Raw genomic sequence first — 12,842 nt, 5'->3', positions numbered from 1 at the left:
TTAGCAAGATAATGGTTCATCAGTTCCAATGATGGTATAGATGACTGTATATTCACAGTGTAACTGTTCCTTGCCTGTTCTGTGGCTAGTGTTACCAAAAGTAAACATGATTCTCTACACTCTGCAGGTACCTCAAGTGTAGCTTCAAAGTATGAAGAGCTGGAGTGCCTTTATGCTGCAGTTGGAAAGGTTATTTATGAAGGACTTACTAATTATGAAAAGGCCACTAATGCTAACCCTTCTCAGCTCTTTGGTAAGTTTCCCCCATCCCTAGTAGACATATGTAGAGTGCCCGTTAATGGGTATGATCTTTGTCACAAGCTTTATTTTCCGTAAGGAAATTGAAATCTGATATCACACAGAAGAAGCTGTGGGAAGCATTTGGAGCTAACTTGAGAGATGAGCCTGGGATGTCTGTCATCTGTGAAGAAAGGGACTGGGGGGTTCATTGCATTCTGTCTTCTCCTGGTAGCTGACTTGGGAGCAATTATTGGAAGTGGGGAGCTGCAGCTGTGCTAGGTGGAAGCCTTCTGTATTCAAAGTGCATAGGAAAAAGATGCAACATTCAGATTAACCAAAATATAAAGTAAAAGTTACTGGAAACTTGTTACATAGAAAAACCAAAATCCTGCGGGTGCTACTCTGAGATACAATAGAATATTTCAAGGAATCTGTGTAAACATTCTTACATGTTATTGCCTTATACTTTCTTTTTCAGTTGTTTTTAAAGCCTCATTTATCAGCTGATTTAAATAGTGCAGGAAGATTTATGTATTTATAGATCTTGAATTCTCAGTAAGTAAGAAATTACAAAAATACTATTTTTTGGTGAGTGAGCAAATCTGAATCTTTAGCGTATACCATTCTGAAGAGCTGAAATGTTCTTCTCTTCTTGTTCTTTGTACTCACTTAACTGGTAGAGAGCTCAGCTACGCATTACAATTACAAAGATATATTGAAATGATACATTTTGACCCAGAACTGGTTGTGTTGGTAATACAGACCTGAAATTGCACAATTTTGGAAAACTTGCAGATTTAAATGGCAAATGTCCTTCACTATTCTACCCTGTGATCTCTGTGGATAGTTGTAATTTTGCTTTGGGAATTGCCTATTTGTCAGATGTCAGGATGTGCTTTACAACAAACTAACCAAGAAAGATGTTTCTTACACTGTGTCCAGAGCTCACTTAAAAGCAGCACTACAATCTAACTGTCAGGTGGTGCGTATCTTATTAATTCTGTGTTTAAGAAGCTGAACTTTGTGTGCCAAATTTTGTACACATCTGAGCCAGAAAAGAAATAAAAACTTCTGAAGCAGCCATTCAACGAACAAAGCAAACTTCTATAAATATTGTTGTAGGCTTTTCATGAATTATGAAGTTGCAGTAAGGAAAGGGATAGCTGTAGGTTTTTTAGAGGGTATAGTTTGACAGGATATATGTACTTTTTTTAAAGAGTTAAGTATTTTAAAGCATAGATATTGCTAAAACTGAGTGGTTTGCATGTATATGGATAAGTTTATATTAGGATAGGCATTGTTAACGACTGTGTAATTTGAAGGGACTGTGATCTTGTAGGCATCGTGCGTTCGTAAACTGTGCCAAAATTACCTGTTTTAATAGTGTTAATTTTTTTTGATCTACAGTAACTGATTTATGAATCTTTATAAAGGTTCTAGATTATAAAACCAACATTATTTTTATTTTTAATTACTAAACCCAGGCCTATTCATGTAGAATTTTTGCTACTTTTTGCTACTAAAACAAATGTGCAACATTAGGAGTAGTTTCATTTTGCTTGGTTAACTATATTTATGTGTTTGGTTTTTGTTTTGTTTTTGTTTGTTTGGTTTTTTTTTAAGGACTTGGAGAAGTATCCGCTCTCAATCCCTCTCTTTCTGCCCTCCCTTTCTTCCCCCTTGCCCTCCATCACACACTTACATACAGAACTTTAGTCTTCGACTAAAGACTAAAGTTGACATGGAAATTTTTCTTCAAATCTATCCAGATTTCTAGTGTTTGTAACTTGGGTAGTCTCATGCTTCTTTCATGGCAGGACAAAATACAGCTAGAATGTTTTCCTGTGTTCTTCGTTCTTTCATAGAACAAGAACTTCCACACTGAAAACCTGTATCTTACTCAGGTCATGCTTAATAGTTGTTTTACTTCCTTAAGTATTGTTTTTATCTACAGGTACTTTAATGATTCTGAAGTCTGCATGCAGTAACAATCCCAGCTATATTGACAGATTGATTTCAGTTTTTATGCGATCTCTGCAGAAGATGGTCAGGGAACACTTAAACCCCCAGGCTACAGCAGGAACAGCAGAAGCAAATACAGGTATTACGTGATATAGTCTAAGGATGTTAATGATTAGAAGTATTGTAAAGTATTAAAATTTCTTCATCCTAAAGGGATTCAAATGATTTTGTAGAGTTTTGTGTGCATTATTACATGTTGAAAGATGCTTCACCATTAGTGAGAAACATTATTGAAGTATTGAAGGATAAAAATGCACTCTGAGTTCCTGTTACCTGCTTAATATATGAATTTCAGTATTAACCCAAACATTTCAGTGAATGGTTGGTGAATATTTGTTGAGTTACAGCATATACAGAAATACTGAAATTCTTCAAGAGTTTATAGTGTTGAGGGGAGAGAGGCTGAATTTTTTGAATTGTTCTGTGCTTTCATGTTTGTTTTTTTTTTTTACTCCTTCCTATTTTATAGTATTGGAACAACTGTTTGTGAAGTTAACTTTAACAAAAACTGATGCTTTTGTTTTTATCTTAAAATAGCATCTATTTCAATCTGTACAATTCTGTCTATCATCAAATTAATTAGGTCATGAGTCATTGAAAAAAATCAGAAGTTCTTGTAGAAGAAAATTCAGTGTAGTAAAGAGCACTGTAATTTATTAATGAGTAAGCTACTGAAGAAAATACTTTGAAAGAATTGCTGCTGTTAGATTCCCAGCCCATATTTTAATTAGGTAAATGAGAACCTTGCAAATTTTATTAACACTGAGAAACAATTGGAAAATTATTAAACTTGACAGATAAGCAAGTCAGGAAATTAAGAGAACAGAGTAGGTGTGCTGCATCACATAGTATGTATTTCACAAGTTTAATTGCAGTTTTTCAGTACTGGCATTCCATAATACCTTTCACCAAAGATTTACTGAAATGAAACCACACAGGCTCGCCTTTAGGATTTTGAATAGATTTAGTTGTTTTTGGAAGGAGTCTGTCTCAGTTGTTTAGGAATGAAAAGTAGTAATTCTGAAAACATTATTTCTAGGTAACAGATATTGTTGTTGCTATTTGTAAAATTACAGTAGCTTATCCTGAAAATTTCTTTACTAGGCATTTTAGAGGTGTATACACAATTCTAATCCTTTTTTTGCATCCATAGCAGGTACAACTGAACTGGTAATGCTAAGCCTGGATCTTGTGAAAACTCGCCTGGCTGTGATGAGCATGGAAATGAGGAAAAATTTTATACAAGCTATTCTAACATCTCTCATTGAAAAATCTTCTGATGCCAAAATTCTTCGTGCAGTGGTAAAAATAGTGGAAGAGTGGGTGAAAAACAATTCACCAATGGCAGCTAATCAGGTAAATTGAGAAGATAAAATCATTATTGCTCTCAAATACTAAATAACTATAAGCCACTGTTATAATTAATCAGTTTTTGACAGTGAGGTTTGTAAGGATCTGTTATATATGTTTAGATGCCCTTGATGAGGTTTGGAATATTTTGTATCCCCTGTGAAAGTAGCTGGAGTTAAAGATGCTTAGCATTTTATAGGCTTATATTAGGTGTTTGATCTCAAATACTGTTTTGCTAAGAACTTGTTTTAAAGTAAAAGTTTTAAAATATGTTTCACATGAACTTGGATAGAGAGATTCTTCAGGAGGAGGGTGACTAATGCTGGTTTAAATCGTGTTATTCCTGTAACATGCTGTGGCCTGCTCAATTTGCCTATTTTCTGTTAGAGTTGTGTACTTGACAGTCTAGTGCTGTATAAAAGGACCTACACTTTTTAAAATATACGTTAGATTTTGGTAATCATTGAACAACTTAAACCTGTTTTTAGTAATGATTTTAAAATTCTGTAGCATGTATTAGAAGGATAAATGCTTGTTATTTTTCTTTTTAAGAACTATGACCTTCTACCAAGCTATTTTTCAGTACTTTAGAAGTGAAAGACTGATATAAAGGATGGCTGAGGGGTACTTTGAATGTGCCGGTTCTCTGCATGTTTTAAGATGAATTAACAAAATTAATCATGTCTTCTTTTAACACAGACACCTACTCTCCGGGAGAAGTCCATTTTACTAGTGAAAATGATGACTTACATTGAAAAGCGTTTTCCAGAAGACCTTGAATTAAATGCCCAGTTCTTAGACCTTGTTAACTACGTCTATAGGTAATTATAGCAATTAATCATTTATTGCAGCCTTATTGGTTCATAATTTGTACCATATATGACCTTTATAACATGCCATCAGTCTTTTTAGGTCTGAATTAAGTGATTTCTACACACCACTGCCCCCCCCACCCCACCCCTCCTGAAGTGCAAAATCAATTAATTTCACCGAGACCGCAATACGTATTTATGGAAGACAATTTGAAAACAGAAGTTCCTTAGAAAGGATTTTCATTTTGGATCCACTGAAATATCTCCACTGCCCCAACCTCTACTTTTCCCAAGATACCAGGGCATCCTCGTAGCTGGTTTTATTCTAAACACTGTGGTGGCAGCTGAAATCTGTCTGTCTTTTCACATCCGTAGGGTATAATAGAGGATTTTTTTTTTTTAATTCCCCTTGGAAATTTATTGTAAATTATACTTTCAGGAGAGTTACTTTGCTAGCTAAACTGGCAGGTTTTGTAACACGATGAAATAATTAAAGTAGTTACCTTATCAAAAAATGCTAGGTATTTAATTTTGTGCTGATGATTCACATTATTTTGAGTTACTGTTTGTTGCTGTTCCATTTTCTGGGTAACTGCCCTGGTGTGGACATGGTGGTCAGAAGTTTTTATCAATTAATATCATTTGGCATTTCAAACAAGATACCGATGTGGCTGAAATTGTTTCACAATTATGATAAGATTTTATCCTGAAAGAGTTTTTACGATAGTTCTGGGGCAGTTTTCTAACACGCAGGAATGTTTTCTTTGCTGTTTCTCTCAAAATGCTGCACCTGGCTGCATGCCACACCATGTGGGCTTCTACAGAATGTCACCTCTTTTGATTTTTAGTGTTTTGCATATAAAACCTAGAAGGCTTTTCTTTCTAATGTCTCTGTCATTTCATCTTTATTCATTTTAGGGACGAGAATCTTTCTGGTAGCGAACTTACTGCTAAACTTGAGCCAGCATTTCTTTCGGGTTTGCGTTGTGCCCAGCCACTCATACGAGCCAAATTTTTTGAGGTCTTTGACAATTCTATGAAACGTCGTGTGTATGAGCGCCTACTTTATGTGACCTGTTCTCAAAACTGGGAAGCAATGGGAAACCACTTTTGGATAAAACAGTGCATTGAGGTAGGGAAATTATTTTTATCAGGAATACAATTATAATTTGAGAAATATGTTTTATTCTCCATTTTTCGTGGCTGTGTGTAAAAGCATTATGCAATGTGTCTTGTAGTATGTATTTTCTGTATCAAAGCCAAATACCAAGTCTGCTACCTCAGATACTTCCAGTGGTGCTTAAAAATAAATACAGTGTCTAAACCATGAGATGCTGATGCTTGGAAAGTGGCTTTAATATCAACCTTTAAAATCTGTTTTCTCTGCGAAAAGCTTAATGACCAGATTAATACTTCTTAAGAAAATCCATGTCTTATAAAAGAATTGTTATAGTAGATGATTTCAAGAAAACTGTTAAGGCTAGAGTGTCTGCTCTGGTGGTATGACAACTGTTAGGTGGGATTGCATTGCAATTAAATTGCATTTTTGGTTGGTTTATTTAAAACAAGATGGGACCAAACTTTTTTTTAAAAATCAATTTACATATTAAAACATGAGTTTAAAGTGACTGTGAGGATAACTTGGTACTCTTAAAAACATTAGAACTCCTTCCAGAGAAATAAGAAACAGCATTGTCGGGTTTTTTTTCCTTCCTTTTTGGGAGGACTTTCACTGTAACGGGCAGAGTCTTGTACACATTAGCTGATTGAGGGCACTAAATATATGTGTTTAAAAGTACAAAATACAGAATTTAGGCATAGAAGATTCCTATTTCTTCAGCATTTTCAGGAGAGGCTTGAAAAACAATCTTGAAAGTATAGTCTTGAACTTCAAAATAGTGACAAAATGGTATGAGATTAAGATGAAAATGTATTAGTGTATTTATTAGATAAAGGTGATAAATAGGCCTTGAACATATTATTGCAATTTTTATCTTGTTGATAAGTATTAATCCATAGTGATGTTTTCCTTGAAATACTACAGTAAATGTATATTTAAAAACTGTCCTTGCTTTTTAATGTCTTAGCTCCTGTTGGCAGTGTGTGAGAGAAATACTACAATTGGGACAAGCTGTCAGGGTGCTATGCTGCCCTCTATCACCAATGTTATCAACCTTGCTGACAGTCATGACAGAGCGGCATTTGCTATGGTAACCCACGTCAAACAAGAACCTCGTGAAAGGGAAAACAGTGAATCCAAAGAAGAGGTAACTTACAGAAAATACCGTAGAAAAAGAGATCTTTTTGATGGAATATAGCTCTTCCTAGTTTCTTATTCAAATAAGTTTCGAGAATATGTCTTGAAGATGATGTGCACAGATTGGTCAATATATCTTGTGTTTAATACATTGTAGTTTAAGCGTGCATGGGTTTCTCAGAACTTGCATTCATTCATTTAGCATTCTCTTTACTGTAGCACTATAGCAATTCCATATCTGAACCTCAAGAACTTGCAGAAATAAATAGTGAGAACTGAGATAAGTTGATTGGAAGGGTATTTTGTATTTGTTTGGGGAAAAAACCAAAAGTACTTAGAAAATATCTGCATGCTTTGCGTTGTTTACTTCTGTATAGGATGTTGAAATAGATATTGAATTGGCTCCGGGAGATCAGACCAGTACACCTAAAACTAAGGAACTTTCTGAGAAGGACATTGGCAATCAGCTGCACATGTTGACCAACCGGCATGACAAATTTCTTGACTCTCTTCGAGAAGTGAAGGTTGGTACAGGCTTCCTGACAAATCATTTTAGTACTGAAGTCTTCAAACTGACCTGACATGCTTTTTTTTTCTTTTTTTATCTCACATTTCTGATTTTTTTAGCTGATGTTTTTTTTTCTGTAGATATCTCTTATAATCTAATGTAACTTCTTATTGCATAGGGTAAAAAAATTCTTAAGCCTTCACTTAATCGCTATTTGTTACTGTATCCCTTCCTACAAAGTTAAATTTCATCCTCCTCCACCTGTAAGTGTATTTTAACTGTTCAGTTAAGAAAATAGTGATGGCAAAACCAGGGTATAGGATCAAAAAAGTGTATCAGCATCTTATGTTTAAATAATTTCTAAGAAGGTATTTTTAGCTGAAAGCTATGTTGAAATAATTCTCACAGTAGTAACAGCTCTATCCAATTAACTTGATCATTCCTATTACCAAAGTCATCAACTTCCCCCCCCCTTTTTTTTTTTTACACAGTTACAGTAATGAATTGGAGTCTCAATCAACATGAAAATAGTATTAAATTCTTGTTACAGTAGTCTGTATTGCTAAAGGAAACATATTTTTGATATGTTGGTTGGAAAAGGCATTTACATTACTGCTTAAACAACTCTATAACTGTGAACTGTTTTTCCATAGTATTAATTGTATTTTTCCTATTTGTATACATCTCTTTCTTTTTGTTTCTAGACTGGAGCATTGCTGAGTGCCTTTGTTCAGTTATGTCATATTTCTACGCCATTAGCAGAGAAGACTTGGATACAACTTTTTTCACGACTTTGGAAAATCTTGTCTGACAGACAACAACATGTGAGAATCTCTCTGTCCTCACTTACAAATTCCTCTTTGTAAATGACTGGTGTTTCAGGAAAATGTATTTGTGTGATAAATGACTTGTTCACTTGCTTTGAGGAGTTTGCCATTCTTTGTGACTAGTGAATGCTGTATACCTCTATCAGTACATCTTTTGAAATAAATAAAGCCCCTCAATTTACAAAGAGAAATACACTTATCAAATGATTGTTCCCCTGTATTAACAAGATTTTTAATATAAATTCTCTAATTGAATAATCTGAATGAACAGATAACTATCCTTTATGTTTTTTCTTCTAGGCTCTAGCAGGTGAAATAAGCCCTTTCTTGTGCAGTGGTAGCCATCAAGTACAGCGAGATTGCCAGCCGAGTGCACTGAATTGCTTTGTGGAAGCAATGTCACAGTGTGTTCCTCCCATTCCCATCAGACCTTGTGTCCTGAAATACTTGGGTAAAACTCACAATCTCTGGTTTCGTTCTACACTGATGCTGGAACATCAAGCCTTTGAAAAAGGACTGAGTCTACAAATTAAGCATAAACAGGCAACAGAATTTTATGAGCAGGAAAGCATAACTCCTCCTCAACAGGTAGTGTTATATTAATCGAAATACCTTATGAAATGTGAAGAGAAAAACACAGTTGACGGTGTAGTACAATAGTATCATAGAATCATTTAGGTTGGAAAAGACCCTTAAGATGATTGAGTCCAACCGTTAACCTAGCACTGCCAAGTCCACCACTGTACCATGTCCCTAAGCACCACATCTACAGGTCTCTTAAATACCTCCAGGGATGGCGACTCAACCACTTCCCTGGGCAGCCTGTTCCAATGCTTGACAACCCTTCAGTGAAGAAATTTTTCCTAATATCCAATCTAAACCTTCCCTGGTGCAACTTGAGGCCGTTTCCTCTTGTCCTGTTGCTTGTTACTTGGGAGAAGAGACTGACCCCCACCTGGCTACAACCTCCTTTCAGGTAGTTGTAGAGAGCGATGAGGTCTCCCCTCAGCCTCCTTTTCTCCAGGCTAAACAACCCCAGTTCCCTCAGCCGCTCCTCATCAGCCTTGTGCTCCAGACCCTTCACCAGCTTCGTTGCCCTTCTCTGGACACGCTCCAGCACCTCAATGTCTCTCTTGTAGTGAGGGGCCCAAAACTGAACACAGTATTTGAGGTGCGGCCTCACCAGTGCTGAGTACAAAGGGACAATCACTTTTAAATCTTTGTATTTAGAAGCTTGTTAAAGTAATGTCAATTTTTTTTAATTCAGTGAAGAAATTCCTGTCCTTTTGTGTTTGTGAATACAGACACTTGTAACATTGACTACTTTTGTCTTACCTACGTCTCATGCTTTTCTTTCATGTGTCACTGATATTTTCATATTTTTCTCTTTCTCCCTATTCTCCATCTGCTTTTGACACTAATTCTCTGCAGCACCATAGAACTAGATGAAACCATTTCTGCCCCTAATTTTAAATCTTGAGTAGAAGCCTGTATTGTCTCTGTTTCCCTCAAAGGGAGTATGCTTTCCCTAATCAAATCTGTTGGTATATGACCTTAAAGGATTATTAGCTAAACAAAATTGAGTTCCCTGTAAACAGGTGCTTTTATGTTTAGTAGTTTGTCGGGTAATTATGATCTACCTTTGGCATGTTTGTGATCAGCTGAGGAAGCTAAATATTACAGATTCTTTTTACGTTAAAGACCGAGTTGTTGGCTTGTTAAACAATTTTGTTTTCTATGACTTGATCTGATATATTAGGAAAGACAAGCAAGAATCAATGTACAAGCCATAGGGGTGTTTTTTGTCATGTGATGCAGTGTTGTTCTTAGTACTTGGTTGTTACTAATTGCTTGCCTTCTAGAGTTTTAAAAATAGTTTATATAAACAATTCTCTATTTCCATGTCTTTCTCAATTTGCCTCAGTGTAGAACATGTGGTTTTGCTTCTACTATGCATCGATACTATGCATATGATAAAGCATCTACTATGCTTTATAAGGACGGCTTGACTGTGGAGAATTATGTGTGCTTAACATTCTAGGAAATACTGGATTCCCTTGCTGAGCTCTACTCTTTGTTACAAGAAGAGGATATGTGGGCTGGACTATGGCAGAAACGCTGTAAATTCCCAGAGACAGCAACAGCTATTGCCTATGAACAACATGGCTTTTTTGAACAGGTATGCTCTTGATATTAGAAACTATTTGAGTAGTTCTACTGTCAGGATGAATATTCTGGTCAGCAAGCAAATATTTTGAATATTAATAAACAACTTCAGTCTTCTAAAATAGGAAGTGCTACAGCTTCTCTACTGTCTGTAGTAGTAGTTTAAGGCCATGTAAAACCTAGATAAGGTGAGACTTTTGAGCACATCCATCAGTTTTTCATTACATTTGTAAAGCTGCCAAATAATTATATTCAGGAATGAGTTAACACACACATTTCACCTTTTTTCTTTTTTTTTTTTTTTTTAAACTGAATTTATGAAAGTTTTCTTATAACTTTTTTTAAAAGGAAAGAATGTTGACTTAATGTGTATACAGCAGATGGAAAAGTAAAATGGTTTGAATTTTATTTAGGCGCAAGAAACTTACGAAAAAGCAATGGAAAAGGCTAAAAAAGAGCACGAGCGGAACAATGCTTCCCCTTCGATCTTTCCTGAGTATCAGCTCTGGGAAGACCATTGGATCCGGTAAGACTTTAAAGCTGATGTGGAACAAGTATTTTTACCCTGCAATAGAAGTAAAATACCCTGCTAGTTTAAAGCATTAGTTAAGAGAATAAACTTCGCTCATGACTTAGCTCAGATATAAGGGAAACTTAAGGGAATAAAAAAAGCTATTTTTTACTCCCTTAACAAACCCTCAGAAATGGTATGCCTGAAGTGTTGTAAAAATGTAACTTGCTATTGGTGGAAAGAGATTGGTACTAAAATTTGATTTTCCTATTTAAAATGGTTGTTTTGGGAGACACAAAATACAGCTCTTCCCTGTTCATAGATTTATGTATTATAACTGGTAATAAATAATTAATAAAAAAATAATCTTCCCATCTGGATAAAACTTTTGCAGTGCTTGCAAAGCTGTTCGTAGACAAACAAATATGCAGATAATATTCTGATACATAACATTTATAGTCACTTCTATTGAAATTTTTTTTTTTTGGTAACCAAATTGACAATGGTTTTGATTATCTTAGTTGCTCAAAAGAATTGAACCAGTGGGAGCCTTTGACAGAATATGGCCAGTCAAAAGGTCATATAAATCCTTACCTAGTACTAGAATGTGCATGGAGGGTCTCAAACTGGACTGCTATGAAGGAGGCTCTGGTGCAGGTGAGTGAGAGCTTTTTATGCTAATGTTTAGTTTCTTTGTTCATTTTACTGATTACATTTCTACAAAGTCAGCATTACAGTTCATTTCACAGAGATAGTGAATGCTCTTTGGAAGTTTTCTTTGATGTCCCAGCACACTGCTGGGTATTTTGGCAATTGAAGCATGTAATTTCAACAGACAAACTTGGTTCTCTTTTTCTATCTGTTTATAAAGCTGTACTATGTACGAAATTTAGCCAGGGCAGGTGAAAGATATGGTGCATGGTAATGAGTCATTAAAAAGCAAAATGCCTGCCACAGAAGTGTGTGCCAGCAGGGATATGTGGAGAAGCTTAAAATGGGACCCTTGCAAGCATATGGTATTATTTAAAATAATGCAGTATTGGGGAGGGACGTTTTTTGTATTTTACACCTTTACAGGAACAAATGTTCCTTTTGTGAAAGGGAATAAAGTACAAAAATACATCTATTATCGTCTCCCTGTCTGTGGGCAACGTAAGTATGCTTCCAGATGTAAAAGGGCAAAAGGCCATTGCCTCTGTTGTTTTTGTTTGTTTTAGCACCTGAAAGGCAAAGCCAAAGCATTCTCAACTTCTACTGTCCAAACTTAAAACTGCCAAACACAATTTATTCTGTTCATCTCCACAGCACGTGAAGGGGGATTAAGGCATGTATGAAAATGTGAGGGTCAGGGACTTGTCAGCTAGATTTGGTTTACATTAAATACCTTAGTGTATCTGAGGATTATTTGTAAGGCTGTGTTTCAGGATCCTTGTTAAAAAAAAATCCCTGAAAAGGCAACACATGAAATCTCAGTTTCAGTGTTGATTGGTTGGTGAGGCTGGTGTACACTGCAGATTATACCAGTAGTTGTCGTTTTAATGATGATAGTGACAAATTTGAAGTTGTTTATATGTGGTGGGAAATGTATTAGGATTACTTACTTGGCACATGCTGATTTTCTTGTTTCTTGGATTTTATAGCCATGCTTAGCAGAAGCATAATAGAAGGTTTGTTGTTCTTGCAGTAGCGAAATTTTTCTGTACTATCTGTCTGGGGATTGCTTCCTATATCTGTTGTCTTTTGCTTTCCTTTTAAGTAATCAAATACTTTATTACTGCAAATTAACTGCTAGATTTCTAACTTTATTCTCACTTTGAGTCTACTTTAGTTCCATTTAAAATAAGTCTCATTTGATTTTGCAATGAATCCATTACATATAATTTTAAAATATCTTGGGAGCACCAGAGGTTGGAGCCAGTGTGGTCAAGACTGGAAAATGGAGATCTTATGAGAGATGAGGGACAAGGAGACCAGGTAATGAACCTCAGGCAATGAGCCTGAGATTGGGAAGCAATGAGAAGAATATGAGGTGAGGATGAAGGAGGTTGGAGGAGTACAAATTTGACTAGGAGTGGCAGGGTTAACTGGGTAAATGGACTGAAGCAAGAAGTTGAAGAAAGTGATTTCCTTTGAGAAAGTATAAAAGACT

At 35.6% G+C, this 12,842-nt stretch overlaps 1 protein-coding gene across 7 annotated transcripts in view; it reads left to right on the top strand.

Moving 5' to 3' along the window:
* TRRAP (transformation/transcription domain associated protein) overlaps positions 1 to 12,842 on the top strand; it is a 101,936-nt gene that overhangs the window by 49,707 nt on the left and 39,387 nt on the right. For all 7 annotated transcript variants that reach the window (XM_072877813.1, XM_072877812.1, XM_072877814.1 and 4 more), the window contains 12 exons: positions 128 to 253; positions 2,195 to 2,341; positions 3,416 to 3,618; positions 4,312 to 4,433; positions 5,343 to 5,556; positions 6,512 to 6,691; positions 7,059 to 7,205; positions 7,894 to 8,013; positions 8,317 to 8,604; positions 10,058 to 10,195; positions 10,596 to 10,708; positions 11,215 to 11,350. In XM_072877813.1, coding sequence (XP_072733914.1) covers positions 128 to 253; positions 2,195 to 2,341; positions 3,416 to 3,618; positions 4,312 to 4,433; positions 5,343 to 5,556; positions 6,512 to 6,691; positions 7,059 to 7,205; positions 7,894 to 8,013; positions 8,317 to 8,604; positions 10,058 to 10,195; positions 10,596 to 10,708; positions 11,215 to 11,350 — 1,934 coding nt within the window. The remainder of the gene's footprint in view (positions 1 to 127; positions 254 to 2,194; positions 2,342 to 3,415; positions 3,619 to 4,311; positions 4,434 to 5,342; positions 5,557 to 6,511; positions 6,692 to 7,058; positions 7,206 to 7,893; positions 8,014 to 8,316; positions 8,605 to 10,057; positions 10,196 to 10,595; positions 10,709 to 11,214; positions 11,351 to 12,842) is intronic.

The sequence above is a fragment of the Ciconia boyciana genome, chromosome 13, assembly GCF_034638445.1.
Source record: "Ciconia boyciana chromosome 13, ASM3463844v1, whole genome shotgun sequence".
Lineage (NCBI taxonomy): Eukaryota > Metazoa > Chordata > Aves > Ciconiiformes > Ciconiidae > Ciconia > Ciconia boyciana.
This window is presented reverse-complemented; position numbering and strand designations above follow the sequence as displayed.